This window comes from Parambassis ranga, chromosome 4 (genome assembly GCF_900634625.1).
Source record: "Parambassis ranga chromosome 4, fParRan2.1, whole genome shotgun sequence".
NCBI classification, from domain to species: Eukaryota; Metazoa; Chordata; class Actinopteri; family Ambassidae; genus Parambassis; species Parambassis ranga.
The window spans coordinates 797,564-813,355 of NC_041025.1; the positions used below are offsets into that span (position 1 = coordinate 797,564).

Below are 15,792 nucleotides of genomic sequence, written 5' to 3' on the forward strand. Positions count from 1 at the left end.
TACAGTTTGCACATTTTGTCTGGAATTGTACGCGTCCTCTGTCATAATTGGAAACATGTGTAGCATTAACATTTACAGTTGCTCTCTCTCTTCAAGTATTCCAGCATGCAGAACACATACTATTTAATCACAGCAGCTAAAATAAACTTGGTCGTGATCAATCCACAGCCATTATATTAAAGTGTGAACATGCTCTCCAACATTGTGTATGGTATGTATCATCCACATGAAAGTTTAATAGCAGAACATTTGATCACATTAAAGGTTGAGAGGGGAAACAAGTTTAAAGACAGTTGACCTTCACTCACTGTTGACCTTTGACCTTTGAACAAATGACCTTCGTTAGTTTTGCATTATTGTCTTATTTAAAGTTTAAATGTAATATTACAGTACTGGTTGACTATACTTGTGTTTCTTATTAATTCAATTCAATTCAATTCAGTTTTATTTATATAGCGCATATTACAATCAGACATTGTCTCAAAGTGCTTCACAGGAACCCCCCTAAGAGCACTGTGGCAAGGAAAAACTCCCTTTAAGAGGAAGAAACCTTGAGCAGGACCCGTCAACTTAAGGGGGAACCAGTCCTGCTGCTAGTCAGAGAGGATGAAGGAGAGAGAGAGAGAGAGAGAGGAGAGAGAGAGGATGAAGGGGAGAGAGAGAGAGAGAGAGAGAGAGAGGATGAAGGAGAGAGAGAGAGAAAGAGGAGCAAACATGATACAAACATGATACAGTACAGAGCAAACATGACAGCAAGATGAAACAGTGATTATATTGCAATAGATATCTATATATATCGTCGGTCCATAAGTAGGAATAGTAATTTGGTAGCAAAGATGAGCAGCAGGGGCTAGTGAAGTCGATGAGCACAGGAGAGACTGCAGGTCAGTAGGTAGGTCTTGAGACCTGCAAAGAGAGAGAGCGAGAGCGAGGCACAGAACTACAAGGAAGACAGTTAACACAGATTATGAGACGATATTACCCAGTATGATCCAGACTAAGGAGAGTGGAGGAGAGGTCAGAGGGTGTTCAGAGGATCATGTTTGTGCCCCCGACAGCGTAGAGCAAGAGAGACTTCACGGGCCGGACTGCAGGTCAGCATGCAGGTCTTGAGACCAGTGTGAGCCAGACTAAGGAGAGAAAAGGAGAGGTTAGAGGGTGAGAGGGAAACTGCTCAGTGGATCATGTTTGTGCCCCCCGACAACGTAGGCCTAGAGCAGCATAGCTGTGCTACACACTAGGTCTAAGGCTAACTGTACGCCTTACTAAACAGAAAAGTTTTAAGTCTAGTCTTAAAGGTGGAGGCAGTGTCTGTCTCTCGGACCCAGATTGGTAACTGGTTCCATAATAGCGGTGCCTGATAGCTGAAAGCTCGTCCTCCCATTCTACTTCTATGAATCCTAGGAACTACAAGTAAACCTGCACTCAGAGATCTGAGTGTCCTATTAGGAACATATGGTACAATCAGGTCCTGCAGATATAATGGAGCAAGTCCATGAAGAGCCTTGTAGGTTAGAAGAAGGATCTTGAAGTGTATTCTTGAGTCCACTGGGAGCCAGTGAAGAGACGCTAGAACAGGAGACATGATCCCTTTGGCTGCTTCCTGTCAGAACTCTAGCTGCTGCGTTCTGGATCAGCTGCAGACTGTTGATGGAGTAATGTGGACATCCTGACAATAAAGAGTTGCAGTAGTCCAGTCTTGAAGTGACAAAAGCATGGATGAGCTTTTCAGCATCACTCTGAGAGAGGACGCTTAATATGAGAGACAAACGACATGTCTTGATCAAAGATAACTCCAAGGTTCCTCACAGTCGTACTGGAGGCCAAAGTAATGCCATCCAGACAGAAAGTATTATCTGGTAAACTAGATCGGAGATGTTTAGGTCCAAAAACAATGACCTCAGTCTTGTCCGAGTTTAATAGTAAAAAGTTGAAGGACATCCAGTCCTTTATGTCCTTTAGACACGCCTGTAGTCTGACTAGCGTTTCCTCAGGCTTCATGGATAAATACAGCTGGGTATCATCAGCATAACAATGAAAGTTTATGCCGTGCTTCTGGATGATGTTTCCTAGAGGGAGCATGTAGAGGGTGAACAGGATCGGTCCGAGCACAGAACCCTGTGGAACACCGTGATTAACCCTTGTACCTGTGGAAGACACATCGTTAGTGTGAACAAAATGAAATCTGTCAGATAAATATGATTTAAACCAGCGCAGTGCTGTTCCTGTAATCCTGATCTCGTGGTCTAATCTGTGTAACAGGATGCGATGATCTACGGTGTCGAAGGCAGCACTGAGATCCAGTAGAACGAGTACAGAGACGAGTCCACGGTCCGATGCCATGAGGATGTCATTGGTGACTTTAAGCAGTGCTGTTTCTGTGCTGTGATGGGCTCTGAATCCAGACTGGAAAGCATCGAGCAGACTGTTCTTGACTGACTGACTGTTATTAGAATAGGACATTGACATCTTTGGATTAGTTTCAAAGTCAGCCCCACAGTTGTGTGTTGCCCAGTAGGTAGATCATCAGTCACAGTTAGGAGCCTTATTCCCACAGCGGCTAACATGCTAAAAATGTAACTCCTCACACTGCTTTAATGTACCTGGGACAAAAACAAACAGCACTTTGCAACTGCAGGGTGACTTATTATTCCACATGGCCTAACCCTTTGACCGCTTCATGGGTTAGCTCTGGCTCCGGCCAGTTGTCGCCCCTGTGTCCACACTTTAGAGCACAGTGTCTGCATACATTCAGCTCTTTTCACCCTCAAATTACTGATCAGCAGTGCACGTTGCATGTAGAGCTTTGTTGTCCGAACACCAGAATAATGATGACTCCTTTTCCCTTGCAGGGCTGCTCGCTCCATCTCTTTCAAAGAGTGCAAAGCAGCCGGACTGATCAGCTGTTTTTTCTGCATACGGTGTGTACGCTGTAGTCTACACAAGTACACACAAAGTCACGCACTTTAGTCTACACTAAAGTGCTTTATTCTATGCACGCTGTGTTCTATGTATGGGCTTACAATGTGTACAGTAGAGAAGCAGCACATGCATACAGATTTTTCTATTATGAGAAATTATGTAAAAGATTGATGATATAATTGAACAGGCTCCAGCAAAAAAAAGAAAAGAAAGAAATCCTCACAGTTGTCTCCGATTATCCTGTAATTACTTTTTGGATGACCACACAGTCTACAGACAGACAGGAGACTAAATCGGCACAAGTTAATGGACTTTAATTTACATTTTTTCAATGAGCTGCTTCATGACCCATTGTGACACAAGCTTAAATCAGGATGTTTTATAAGCTGCCTTAAGCCACTAAAGCCACCACATAGCTGCGTGGTGAAGTGTTTGTTTCACAAACCTTGCATCCTCACCTGTTCTAAATTTTAGCGTTTTGCTGAGTAGACTTTCGTTTATCTCATTTACACCAGTAGAGATGTGCGTTGCATCACTTGATTCCCAATGATAACTCAAGGCTTTTCTCCCCCTGTGAGCCAGGGCCATCTGTCTTCAGTTGGTGGAGGCATTGTAAGGCTCCATTCTGCTCCATCACGTAGGAGAGGCTTAGACAAATCAGTATTGCACTTTTCAGTCTAACTTCCCACTGACACAGGCTGCCAGCCAACAGAGACAGCAGGGACACATGCTGAACAAATAACACAAAAAGGCAAACACCTACAGGTGATTTGGGGTCTTTGTTTTACCGGATGGTTGTCTGTGGGAGGAAAGAGAAACAAAACAGGCCTAATATTCTTGTAAGAATATTGAGGTTTAGTTATGTTTACCAAATCCACTATATCAGTTTAGCATGATGACACCAAGAAAAAAGGTTTTACAGTCTTGATGCTATTTTGTCCTAGTGGTCACTTATGGTATTGCAATGAACAAATTCACTCTGCAACTGAAGGTTGGCTTGACTTGTCAAACTTTCATAGAATGATTTGTCTTCAATGTGTGTTTGATGCCTTCTTTGACTCCAGTGTTAAGTTCTGCTTTGCTCCAGAGATCCCTCAGGAACACATCCACTGCCTCATCAGGAGCATGCCCAGGCATTGTAGGGAGGTCATACAGGCACGTGGAGGCCACACACACCACTGAGCCTCATTCTGACTTGTCTTGAGGAACTTCCACTCAGGTTGGATCAGCCTGTAATGTGAGTTTCTGCTTTTATTTTGAGTATAGTTCCAAATCCAGACCTCCATGGGTTAATAATTTTGTTATTTTATTCTTAATGTATATCACTATGTAATGAATGAAGATTTTCATTATTTCATTCATTGAGATCTAGGAGGTGTTATTTTAGTGTTCCCTTTATTTCTTTGAGCAGTGTACTTTTCCGTTTCAGTGGATGCTCTCATTCATTCAGGTCATGTTATGCAATGAACACCACTTGAGGTCTCAGGGCTCTTTGGCTGACCTGTTGTACATAACGTTAAACATTCTGTTTTTATTTTCAGTTCGTTGTAATAGTGTAAAACTCTTTTGACTATTTTGCACCACAATATCTTTGATGTGATTATGTGAATACATCATTCTGAATAAAAACAAAACAAAAACAAAATATAATCAAAAAACCTTTGAACCATGAGATATGGTATATTGTCAGTAGTCGTCCCAGATAAGGAGTCATAGTCAATCAAAACCCTGTAAGTATATTGTCAGATGTGTATACACGATGTTATCCACTACAAGCCTATTTCTTATCTCCTATTAACTGTCTAGACTAAAAAGAATAGGGGCACCTTATAGGAGAACCCTCCTCCTGTGAAAACCTTGTGAGCCATAAACCTTCGTCTAAGCCTATTTCCTGTTTTTGCCTCATAAACATTTCATTGCACCATTCGCCTGCTTGTTGTGATGATGCTTACATTCACATTGTGCTGAAGTGTTGAAAATCCCCTGGGCTGAGAATCTAGGGTTATGAGCCAGATGTGAGGATGTCTCTGAAGTGTCCTGATCATAGAAGACATCAGCTCTGTCTTGATTGCCTGAGTGACCCCCGTGTTGTATTGTATGGCACACTTCCAGCAATCGCTTAACAGCCATGATAAAAATAATCCTACAGGCCTGTCCTACATGCAACCTTCAGTGTCCTCTCCTGAACTCTGCACCACCCTGCAGTCACAGTCCCAGGCTGCTAATACTATTGCTGAGGCTAATTGATACATTAAAGGGAAAAAGCCACACCTTGATTATGTCCATTTTAGGCACACTTAATCTATATCAGATAGCTGGAAGCAAAATGATTATGTCTTAGATGATCATTTATAGTAGAAAATGTTAAAATGTTAGATCCCCATTCATTCCTTTGAAACATAACCAGAGCAATAAAAGACACTTTAACTCACTGCACAAGAAAAGTGGACCAAGTTGTTGTATTTTGCTATAGAGAAGCCATTATATAGGCCTATTGTTAAACCAAGCAGATTCCTTTGACAAAAACTACAATTGTACCCCACAGAACTCCGAGCTATAGGTTTACTGCAGCTTTGATGGATCATATTGTGTTTGTATGACCAGTGTGTGACCAGTGTGTTAATATGTTAGTTCTCATCCAAAGGAATGTGTTAAAACACCCAAGTCACACAATGGTAGACCAACAACAGAAATATCCTGTAATATAAAGTAATACAAAGTTTTACTTTCCTATAAAATAAAGCTGTATGAGATCTAGGTAAAGCACCATTAATATTAAAACAGCATTAAGTAATACAGATTTTTTGAGATCTGAAATCGTTTGAATCTATTATCAACAAGCATCTAAAGCTGTCAAATATATGCAGTGCATTAAAAGAACAATGTTTCCTGTTCTACAGTATAGAAATACGTCTGTGCTGATGCAGGGCATGTTTGATGATTTGTGTGCCTACAGTGACTCCCAGTGTTTAAAATGATTACTGCAGTCCTTACGTTAAACCCTTGTATTTGAAGAAAGACCAAGTACAGCAATTAATAATTTGCATGCTTTTTTATTTTTCTACATTGCATACTTTTATGGAATCCTCATCAATCCTAAGGCTTAGGCAGAGGGTAGCTTATAGCTCTTAGTTACATGCTCTGAAAGCACAAAGTCCTGATAAGAATGTACAAATATTCAGTCTGTCTTTCTGAGCTACTTTCCATGTGCAGCTTTCCTCTGATAGTAACACACAGTGTAAAGTCTGAAAGCCTGTATCAGGCCTGAATGCTGACAGAATAACAATGCACGGATTAGATCATACATAATTTACACGGTGCCACTGAAGTACCTGCTTTGTGTGTCGGGTTTGATTTATGGTTTATGAATATGATTTAAAGGTTATGAATGAGTGTCCTCCATTAATACTACAGGGAGGCCGGTGTGTTCATCTCGTGTGTTTTTCAGGTGGATTGAGTTTCTGATGATCTTGACCTGAATAATCAGCTGCTTTGAACTGTTTTTATACAGTTTTGAGTTTTTTAGTTTGAACTTCATTAGGAATTTAGTAAATGTCTTTTACAGTTTACGTCTAATTGGCTTAATCTCTCTTGACTCCATTCAGTCATCTCGACGACAACAGTAAAAGCAAACAACATGAATCTGATTACAGTCTAGAGGGCCTCAACAAAGGGACTGAATGTTTTTCCAAATAGGAGATAGTTTTTGATTTGGTTATTTAAATTCAAAATAAATATTATAGTCTCATTATATCATTACAAATCACTGAATTCAAAACTACAACATTATGGGTAACTCAGCATACAGGAACTAAAGGGTAGGCAATATATGGTGGGCTTACTGCAGTACGGTTCAATCATTAGATCTGACTGGACTGGCAGCTAGTCAGATTATTTCAAGGATTTTACCCCAGTTAGGAGGAAGAGCATAATAAAACTGTATTTTCTCATAACGCCTGCCAATAGCAAGCATCATTTTAAATTCACTGAGTTATCAATATTTTATTTTTGATATTGGTAAACACGTGTATAAACCACAAACATACAGTGTACTCTCTAAATTGTACCAGGAGTAGTCTAAGAATAAACAGTCCCTTGAAATCAGTGCATTACCATAAATCACGGCCCCTACAAACATGGCGGACAGAGTAAACTTCGCCCAGTATGCTGTTTATTCTCGGGGGAGGGGAGTGTTCGCGCTGCATGCTGGGATATATCGCGCTCTTGTTTACAAGATGGTAGAGGGGGGAATGTTGCTGTGACAAAACACATTTCTTAATTGTACAGTCACGCTGAAAGTGGTATTTATGCGTCTTAGAAATATTCGTACATCATTATTTACGGAGCAGCCTCTGCTGCAGTGAATGTCGCCTCAACAGCAGCTCAAACTGACCGAGGAGGGTTTTTTGCACTGTCACTGACCGACGGACACGCAGGACTGACCGTCAAATCACAGGTTGGTGCATGGAAGAGACAGAAGTGCAGTGAGACGGGACATGTCGCTGAGTGTAACGCTGCTCCGTGTCGGGTCCGCTTTGTTAGCTTGCTTGGAGCTTGTATGCTGATGGTGACACTGGCGTGAATTAGCCCACAGAACGACCACAGCTTGCGACGGTCCGCTGTCAAGTGGGCTATTTGCAGTAGATGGTGTAATCATACTGTGGCAGGGCTCGATCCAGCCATGAAATACAAAACATCAAATATATAACACTGTGATTCTTATTACTATTAACTTAGTATTGTTATGTGGGTGTTATGCTGTTATATGCTATATATGTAATTAACAGGCCAGGGCCATCTTCCCCAAAGCAAGAAAATACTATATTATATGGGTCAAACTATTATAGTGTGTAGGTTTCCCCTAGGCCGGTTGTAACAATAGTTTACAATAGACTTTATGAGTTTAGCTACAGTTCTGTCCTATCATTCTTTCAGAGAACTCCTCCAGACCTGTAGAGCTGCACCTGAATCCAGCCGAATGTAAGTTACATGATCTATACTTGCACTGACACAAACAAAAAGTTGCACCATCGCTTTTACCATATGTGGCTATAGCTTCTCAGAATGAAAATGAATAATAAAAATCAATGAATTAAATATCCCATGTTCTATATAGATAAAGTTTATTGTATATAAAACTTTATGTATGTCTCAAGCTTTTTTATTGCAGACACTTGATTTTCTGTTTTACAGGAACAGAGTGACTGCAAAGCATCTTATTGAGCGCTACTTTAGGCAGTTAACTGAAGGCTGTGGAAATCGCAACTGCACAAATGAGTTTTGCGCATCTTGTTGTGATTTTCGTCCTTTGGATAACAACTCAGCAGCTGCCAAAGCTCTTGAGTTGTTTAAGGTTAATGCCAAACTCTGTGATTATCACCCCTCCATCACATCCGGCACTGCCCCGAACACTCAGCTGGACAGTGACATGAGCAATAAAGACCCGTCTTCCTCAAAGGAAGACTTTTCAGGTACTGTAAAACTAACTTCACATTTACAGGTGCTCACTTTGAACCTGGTCTTAATCCTGACTTGATTTTTAGGGCCCGAGCACCGAATGGTGCAAGAGCCCCATTGAAACCCTTAGGATTATTATTTTTTTTTTTCTTTCCCCCCCTTAGATCGCATTTTTGGGGGCCTTAACATGCCCAAAAACTCACCAAACTTGGTAGAAAAATTCATTCGCCCGAAAAATTTTGAAATTTGCTGACGTTTGAAACGCACATAGGAAAATGACTCTATAGCGCCCCCAACGTGTAGCCCCTCTGGCCAGTTTGACACAGGATTATGAAAATTGGTACACATATGTATCACCTCAAGACGCACAAAAAAGTCTCTTGGACCCCCCCTCCAAACCCAACAGGAAGTCCGCCATTTGAAGGTTTGTGGCCATTTTTGGCGATGTGTGACCCTGCTGCCAAACTTTTCACGCCTCGCATACTTCATAGAATTGAGCTGAAATTCACTGTGTCCACTCAGGACACCATAGGGAATAGACGCATTCCAAAACTCTTACAAAATCTGACGGTGTGGCCGGGGCGTGGCCTCAAAGTTTGACCATTTCTGAGGACACAGAAAGTCTCTATAACTTCTTCGTTTTCTGTCCGATCTGTACGAAATGTCACATGTATGATCAGAGTCTGACCCTAAACACATCTATACAACAATATTGAGGCTTTGACAGAGCGCCACCTACTGGCTACACAAAATGTTGTGTTTTCATAGGTTTTTCTACCTGCCCCCCTGGCCTGTTTTGAGTAGGGTCATGAAAATTGGCACACATGTGTATCACCCCAAGATGCACAAAAAAGTCTCTTGGACCCCCCCTCCAAACCCAACAGGAAGTCCGCCATTTTGAAATTGCTGTTAATTTTTGGCAATTTGTGACCCTGCTACAAAACTTTTCACGCCTCGCATACTTCATCCAATTGAGCTAAAACTCACTGTGTCAACTCAGGACACCTTAGGGAATAGACGCATTCCAAAACTCTTACAAAAGTCTGACGGTGTGGTGGGGGCGTGGCCTCAAAGTTGACCATTCGCCATTACAAAGGAACTCCCTGTATTTATTGCCCTAATGCGTAGCCCCGCTGGCCAGTTTGACACAGGATCATGAGAATTAGCACACATGTGTATCACCCCAAGACGCACAAAAAAGTCTCTTGGACCCCCCCTCCAAACCCAACAGGAAGTCCACCATTTTGATTTTTTTTTGTAATTTTTACCGTTTTCTGACCCTGCTATAAAACTTTTCATGCCTCGCATACTTCATGCAATTGAGCTGAAATTCACTGTGTCCACTCAGGACACCATAGGGAATAGACGCATTCCAAAACTCTTTCAAAAGTATTACCGTGTGGTGGGGGAGTGGCCTCAAAGTTGACCATTCGCCATTACAAAGGAACTCGCTGTGTTTTATGCAGTACTACCGATATACTTTATGCAATGTGGACAAAATCTTACACTACTGCTATGGACCCGAGTCTGAACAGATATATATGCTAATAGGATGATACGGTCATAGCGCCACCTACTGGTAGCAGGAAAGTTTGGTTGTAAACATGTGTTTGTTGTATATCTGTGGAAATGAGAGGAGGAGAGCATAGCACAGGAGAGTATAGGAGACGAGAGCATAGGAGAGAAGACTGCGATGACCCCGCAGATCGCAAGGTGCGCGAGGGCCCGCAATGCTGCTTGCAGCTTTAATTTTCCTTTGTTCTGTTACAGATGTCCATTTCCTAACAGAAAACACAGTGTGTATGATCCTGACGTTCTGTGAAGGAGAAGGGGATTACTCTGCTCTCGTCCGTGTCATCGGAAGGATTTTCTCCAATGCAGACGCCCTGATAAAGAGTTTCAGAAAGGATGAACCAAAAGCTACTGAAAACCTTGACTCTTGTAAGCCAACAGATGTGGACTCTAAAACTTTAGAGAAGACGAGTGCCTCCTCTGCAGCTGCTTTACCCGACGAGTCTCAGAGTGAAACGGACTTCTGCGATATAACGGTGGACGTCAACGCCGTGAGGAGAGTCTACAACAGACTTCTGTCCATTGAACAGGTGGAGGCAGTTCTTGTAAATGCTCTTATTTACCTCACTCCAAACGTGGAACTTGACCTGGAATATCTTGATGTGTATGAAACAAACCCAGATTACCTGAATATCTTTATCATTGTGATGGAAAACACAAACCTTCACAGCCCTGAGTACCTTGAAGTGGCATTACCTCAGTTCTGCAAGGCCATGAGCAAACTGCCAGTTTCAGCGCTTGGTAGGCTATCAAGGCTTTGGTCAATGTATGGTCTCCCACACATCCGTCGTATGATGGAGACCTTCCAGCAGCTCATAACTTTTACAGTTGTTAGCAACGAATATGATGCGGAAAATCTGGTAAATGACGATGAGACTGTGGTGGCTGCAACCCAGTGTTTAAAGATCATTTTCTATGCAAGTATCCTGGGAGGTGATGTGGATGTAGAGCACAATGAGGAGGATGAGGAAGACCCAGATTCAGACGAGCTCACACTTCACGAGTTGTTAGGTGAGGAGCGGCTCTACAAGAAGGGCCCCCGCATAGACCCACTGGAGAAAGAACTGAACATCCGTACTTTAGATAGTATAAAACCCCTCATCCCTTTTGAGGATTTTATTAATGATTCACTGAACGAGGTGGTGGAGATGGACAAAGATTTCACCTTCTTCAAGGTCGATGCCGAAACAAAGTTTTCTTTTCAGACCTGCCCTTTTATCCTCGATGTCATCACCAAGAACCAAGGACTGTACTATGACAACAGGATCCGGATGTACAGCGAGCGTCGCCTCACAGCCCTCTACAGCATGGTCCAGGGCCAGCAGCCCAACCCCTATCTCAAACTTAAAGTCCGAAGAGACCACATCATTGATGACGCTCTAGTTAGAGTAAGTCGCAGAACTCCATTTTATGTCTTGCATGACAGAAATGTCATGAGAGTGAGTGTTATTGAATCTCCTCTGTGTTGTAGCTGGAGATGATCTGCATGGAGAACCCATCTGACCTGAAGAAGCAGCTGTTTGTTGAATTTGAGGGGGAGCAAGGTGTAGATGAAGGAGGAGTTTCAAAGGAGTTCTTTCAGTTGGTTCTTGAGGAAATCTTTAATCTTGACATAGGTGATGCTGTTTTTGTAGCATGTACAAATATTTAACACCTTTGCAAAATGGCAGATAGCTAATAGATGTAGCTTCATATTTATTACATTATATTACTGATCTCAGTCATTTAGCTCCTGGCAAGAGATTGATGAACTCATTTTTCCTTTGTGTTTTCTTTCTGTAAATGACTTTCTAAACAGGTATGTTCACTTATGATGATGACACAAAACTTTTCTGGTTTAATTCGTCCTCGCTGGAGACTGAAGCGCAGTACACTCTCATTGGACTTGTCCTTGGACTTGCAATTTATAACAACTGTATCCTGGATGTCCATTTCCCCATGGTGGTCTACAGGAAACTCATGGGAAAAAAAGGGACTTTCTTGGACCTGTCAGACTCACACCCAGTACAGTAACTTTCTCCTAATGAATTCAAAACACAGTAAAAAAAACAATATTAAAGAGCAGGTTTTTTTTAATAATTCCTTGCACACAGCTGTCTGTCTGAGCATGTTTTTAACTGCTCATATCAATGTGTAGAGTAAAGCTTTACAAACACATTATTAGGTTAGAACTATTAATTAAAGCCAATGATTGACTTGCTGTATGTTCCCCTTCATTCTTTACACATTTCTCCTGTTGCAGGATCTCTATCAAAGTCTTAAGGGATTGTTTGAATATACTGGCAATGTGGAAGAAGACATGATGCTCACCTTCCAGATATCACACACAGACCTTTTTGGAAACCCAGTATTGTATGACCTGAAGGACCAGGGGGACCAGATTCCTGTTACTAAGGAGAACAGACAGGTGAGTTGTGAGCCCAAGCACCTTAGCTGACAGGTGCCCAAAATAAATGCTAACGCAATGAGTAATAAAGTAATCAGTCATATTCTGATGTACATCCACTACCCAAGGGATGGTTCAGGAAAAAACTGAACAGTTCAGTCGGTATCTCAGGTAGAGCCGTGTGTTTTGTTTGCAACACTGGAGCATCTCTCTGAAGCACAAGCAGCGATAGAATGGAAACTTCAGAGGGGCAGCAGCAACACATTGTAATAACTGAGTCCTAGATCTGGTAAATGTTGGATAATTAAGCTATATATTTTTATGCTGATATGTGGTTACTTGTTGTGTTAATACCTCAACACTGTAAACCAAACCAAAAACTGTGACCTCCGAACCATGATACAAACCGAACTGTGGATTTTGTGAACCGTTTCACCCCTAACAGCCACTGTTATCCAGTCTGTTCAGTTGTGATGGAAATATTATGCATTAACGTGTGACCCTCTGCTGCCTGGCTTAGTTATTACGTTGTGTGCCTATTTTCATTATACAGATATACAGATATTCAGTGTTGAGTTTTAAAAGCACTGAGGTAGGGCAGAATAAATGTTCCTTTGTTCCTCTTGACTGAAATGTACATCTCACAAGTGTGTCAACAGGAATCTTATGAATAACTGACTTTTTTAACTGCAGAATATTTGTTAAACAAAGAATGTTAAAGATTATTATTTATTTCAACATTGTTTCTACTGCTCACATCTGTAAATCACAGGAGTTTGTGGATCTTTATGTTGACTACATCCTAAACAAGAGCGTGGAGAGACAGTTTAATGCCTTCAAAAAAGGTTTTCTGATGGTCACAAATGAGTCACCACTGAAATATTTGTTCAGACCAGAGGAAGTAGAGCTGCTCATCTGCGGAAGCAGGGTGAGAAAACGCCTATTCTAGACACTGATTTCTCAGTCTTGGCCTGTGTTTCCTTAAAGGTTTACATCATCTTCTATCTTCACAGAAACTTGACTTTGAAGCACTGGAAAAGGCAACAGAATATGACGGAGGTTATAGCAAAGACAGTCAAATAATCAAGTAGGTATAAAAAATGTTTCATGTCTTTTCTGTCAGCTGCAGGTACACGTTTCCATAATGGAGAAAAGTAGAACTTTGATGAAGCTAACAAAATAATGAACTGTCAGTTCATAATGTGACTTTACAAAATCTTTATTTGGTTCACAGAGATTTCTGGGAAACTTTACACTCCTTTGGAGAGGAACAGAAGAGGCTGTTTCTTCAGTTTACCACTGGCACAGACAGAGCACCAGTAGGTGGCCTTGGAAAATTAAAAATGATCATAGCTAAGAATGGTTCTGACACAGACAGGTATGAAGCAATCTGAACCAGACACATACGTTTTGGAGTTTCCTGTATGTCTTCATTCATATTTGCCCACTTGTGTTCCCTTTTTGCAGGCTTCCAACATCCCACACCTGCTTCAATGCACTGCTGCTCCCTGAATACTCCTCAAAGGAAAAACTGAGAGAGAGACTCCTTAAGGCCATCATGTATGCCAAAGGGTTTGGGATGCTGTGACAAAAAAAAACTAATTGAATAAAAAAGGGAAACTACAGTTGGCCATGAAATAATGCTGCAATAACCCTGTGCCTAATTACTAAGCTCTTGCATTGAAACTCTGTTGGCCTTTCACACGAGGCCTTGCTCCAATTAGCCACTTTCCCAAATTCCCCAAAGAGTTAAGACAGCACTGAAACAGTAACTTTTTACGTGTGTTTTGTTTTTAGAGCAGTGTTTGAATTTTGATACTGTGAAAGTGCACTTACACAAAGCACAGCTTATTTATGTGTTTTATTTGACTTTACTCATTTTGTTGTGAAAACGTAGCAGTATTCAGTCCTTACACACAAGTGCACTGGGCTTAATGGTGCTCCTAGGGTACGATTGTTAATTTAGTATAATGAAGGGATGCCTTTTATATGACTGCAAATTCAGCTATATAACTGTTTCCTTTCAGAAGTTTTATTTTTGTGTTGTGCCTTCTGTGTTCAATGAAATGAAAACTTTTATTGTGACCTGCTGGTTAGTTTGGTTTCAGCAGCATGCAGCACTTAGAATACACTAATTTGTCAGTTCAGAATCTCTTGAAAAGCAGCGTTTCTTTCCTCTTGGTTTGTTTCCCAAGAGTTACAGATGGCACGCTTGTGAGTTCATTCGACAAATGTGCAATACCTATTCATGAAGGAGTCCTAGTGAAATGCTTTATCTGGCCAAATATCTCAGGTACATAAAGAATGTGAAAATCTTCTGTAAAGCTACTATTATGCAAACTAAATAAAGATGAACAAGTCACCACAGAGAGTTACCACATGACTAGTTCTTTTCATCTTTGTGGATCACACTTGACTTCATCCACCCTTCCAATCATGTGCCCCCAATAAGTGTGTTATAAAACCAGGCAGATGCAGACAATGCAATGGGATGAATTGCAATTGCATCAACAAGTCAAATCTGATTGGCCAATACACATTGAAGATGAAATGATTTTAAAATGACTAAAGGTATCCATTTCTTCACCCCATGGCCCAAACATGGCAGTCTACAAAATGTCATGGATATTTATATATATATTTATATATATGTGGGCAGCAGTGGCTCAGTGGTATAGCAGGGTTGTCCCGTAACCAGAAGGTTGGTGGTTCAATCCCAACTCCTCCCTAGTCACTGTTGTGTGTCCTTGGGCAAGACACCTGCAGAGCCATTTTTCAACACCAGGGGGTGCCTCAGCTCTACACCACTGGCTATAGCAGCCAGTTGTTGCAAAGACAGGATGCATCTATTAAACATTGTAGAGGTTTTGTTGATTTAGTAGGGCATGATATACTTAGTCTTTGTGCCTGTGTAGTTCATCTCCACCAGTAAAGATAACGTTAAGACCTAAAAGTAGACAAAAAGAACCTAATTAAACAAACTCCCGTTAGAATAACAATAAGTAATATTCTTGGTCTTTTGTTTATTCAAAAATATGAAGTTACATGTCTGTCGGAGGTAACAGTAGGTGAACTTCTGGGATAAGGCGGTATCTGTGTATACTGTCAAGTGTGATGGTCACAACACGTTTGTGAAGGTGTAGAATGAAAGGGAAATTCTGAGGTGCTCAAAAAAGGGTGTTATTGCTGAAGCTGGACAAGGTTACAGAAGACTCCACAAAAAAAGACAGACTGTGTACAAATGGAGAAAATTAAAGTCCATTGCTACCCTCCCAAAAATGGCTGACTAGCAAAGATTACACTTAAAAACAAGTGAGACACATCAGATAATGTTCATGGACCCTGCATCAGGAGAACACTGCTGCAAGGAGAAAGTTACTGCTCTCCAAAACACTGAAGATCATGTGGAGCATGTAGCATATCCCACGAAAGATGGTCTCTCACTTGAACTGATG

At 41.3% G+C, this 15,792-nt stretch overlaps 1 protein-coding gene across 1 annotated transcript; it reads left to right on the forward strand.

The window, feature by feature from the left end:
* Window positions 1-7,114: 7,114 nt before the first annotated feature.
* Window positions 7,115-14,717, forward strand: ube3a (ubiquitin protein ligase E3A). The gene is made up of 11 exons (XM_028404300.1): window positions 7,115-7,378; window positions 7,858-7,902; window positions 8,116-8,393; window positions 10,150-11,339; window positions 11,423-11,567; window positions 11,750-11,955; window positions 12,194-12,358; window positions 13,110-13,265; window positions 13,351-13,424; window positions 13,572-13,715; window positions 13,805-14,717. Coding segments are annotated over exons 2-11 (2,481 nt in total). The 5' UTR covers window positions 7,115-7,378; window positions 7,858-7,900; the 3' UTR covers window positions 13,926-14,717.
* The last annotated feature ends 1,075 nt before the right edge of the window (window positions 14,718-15,792 follow it).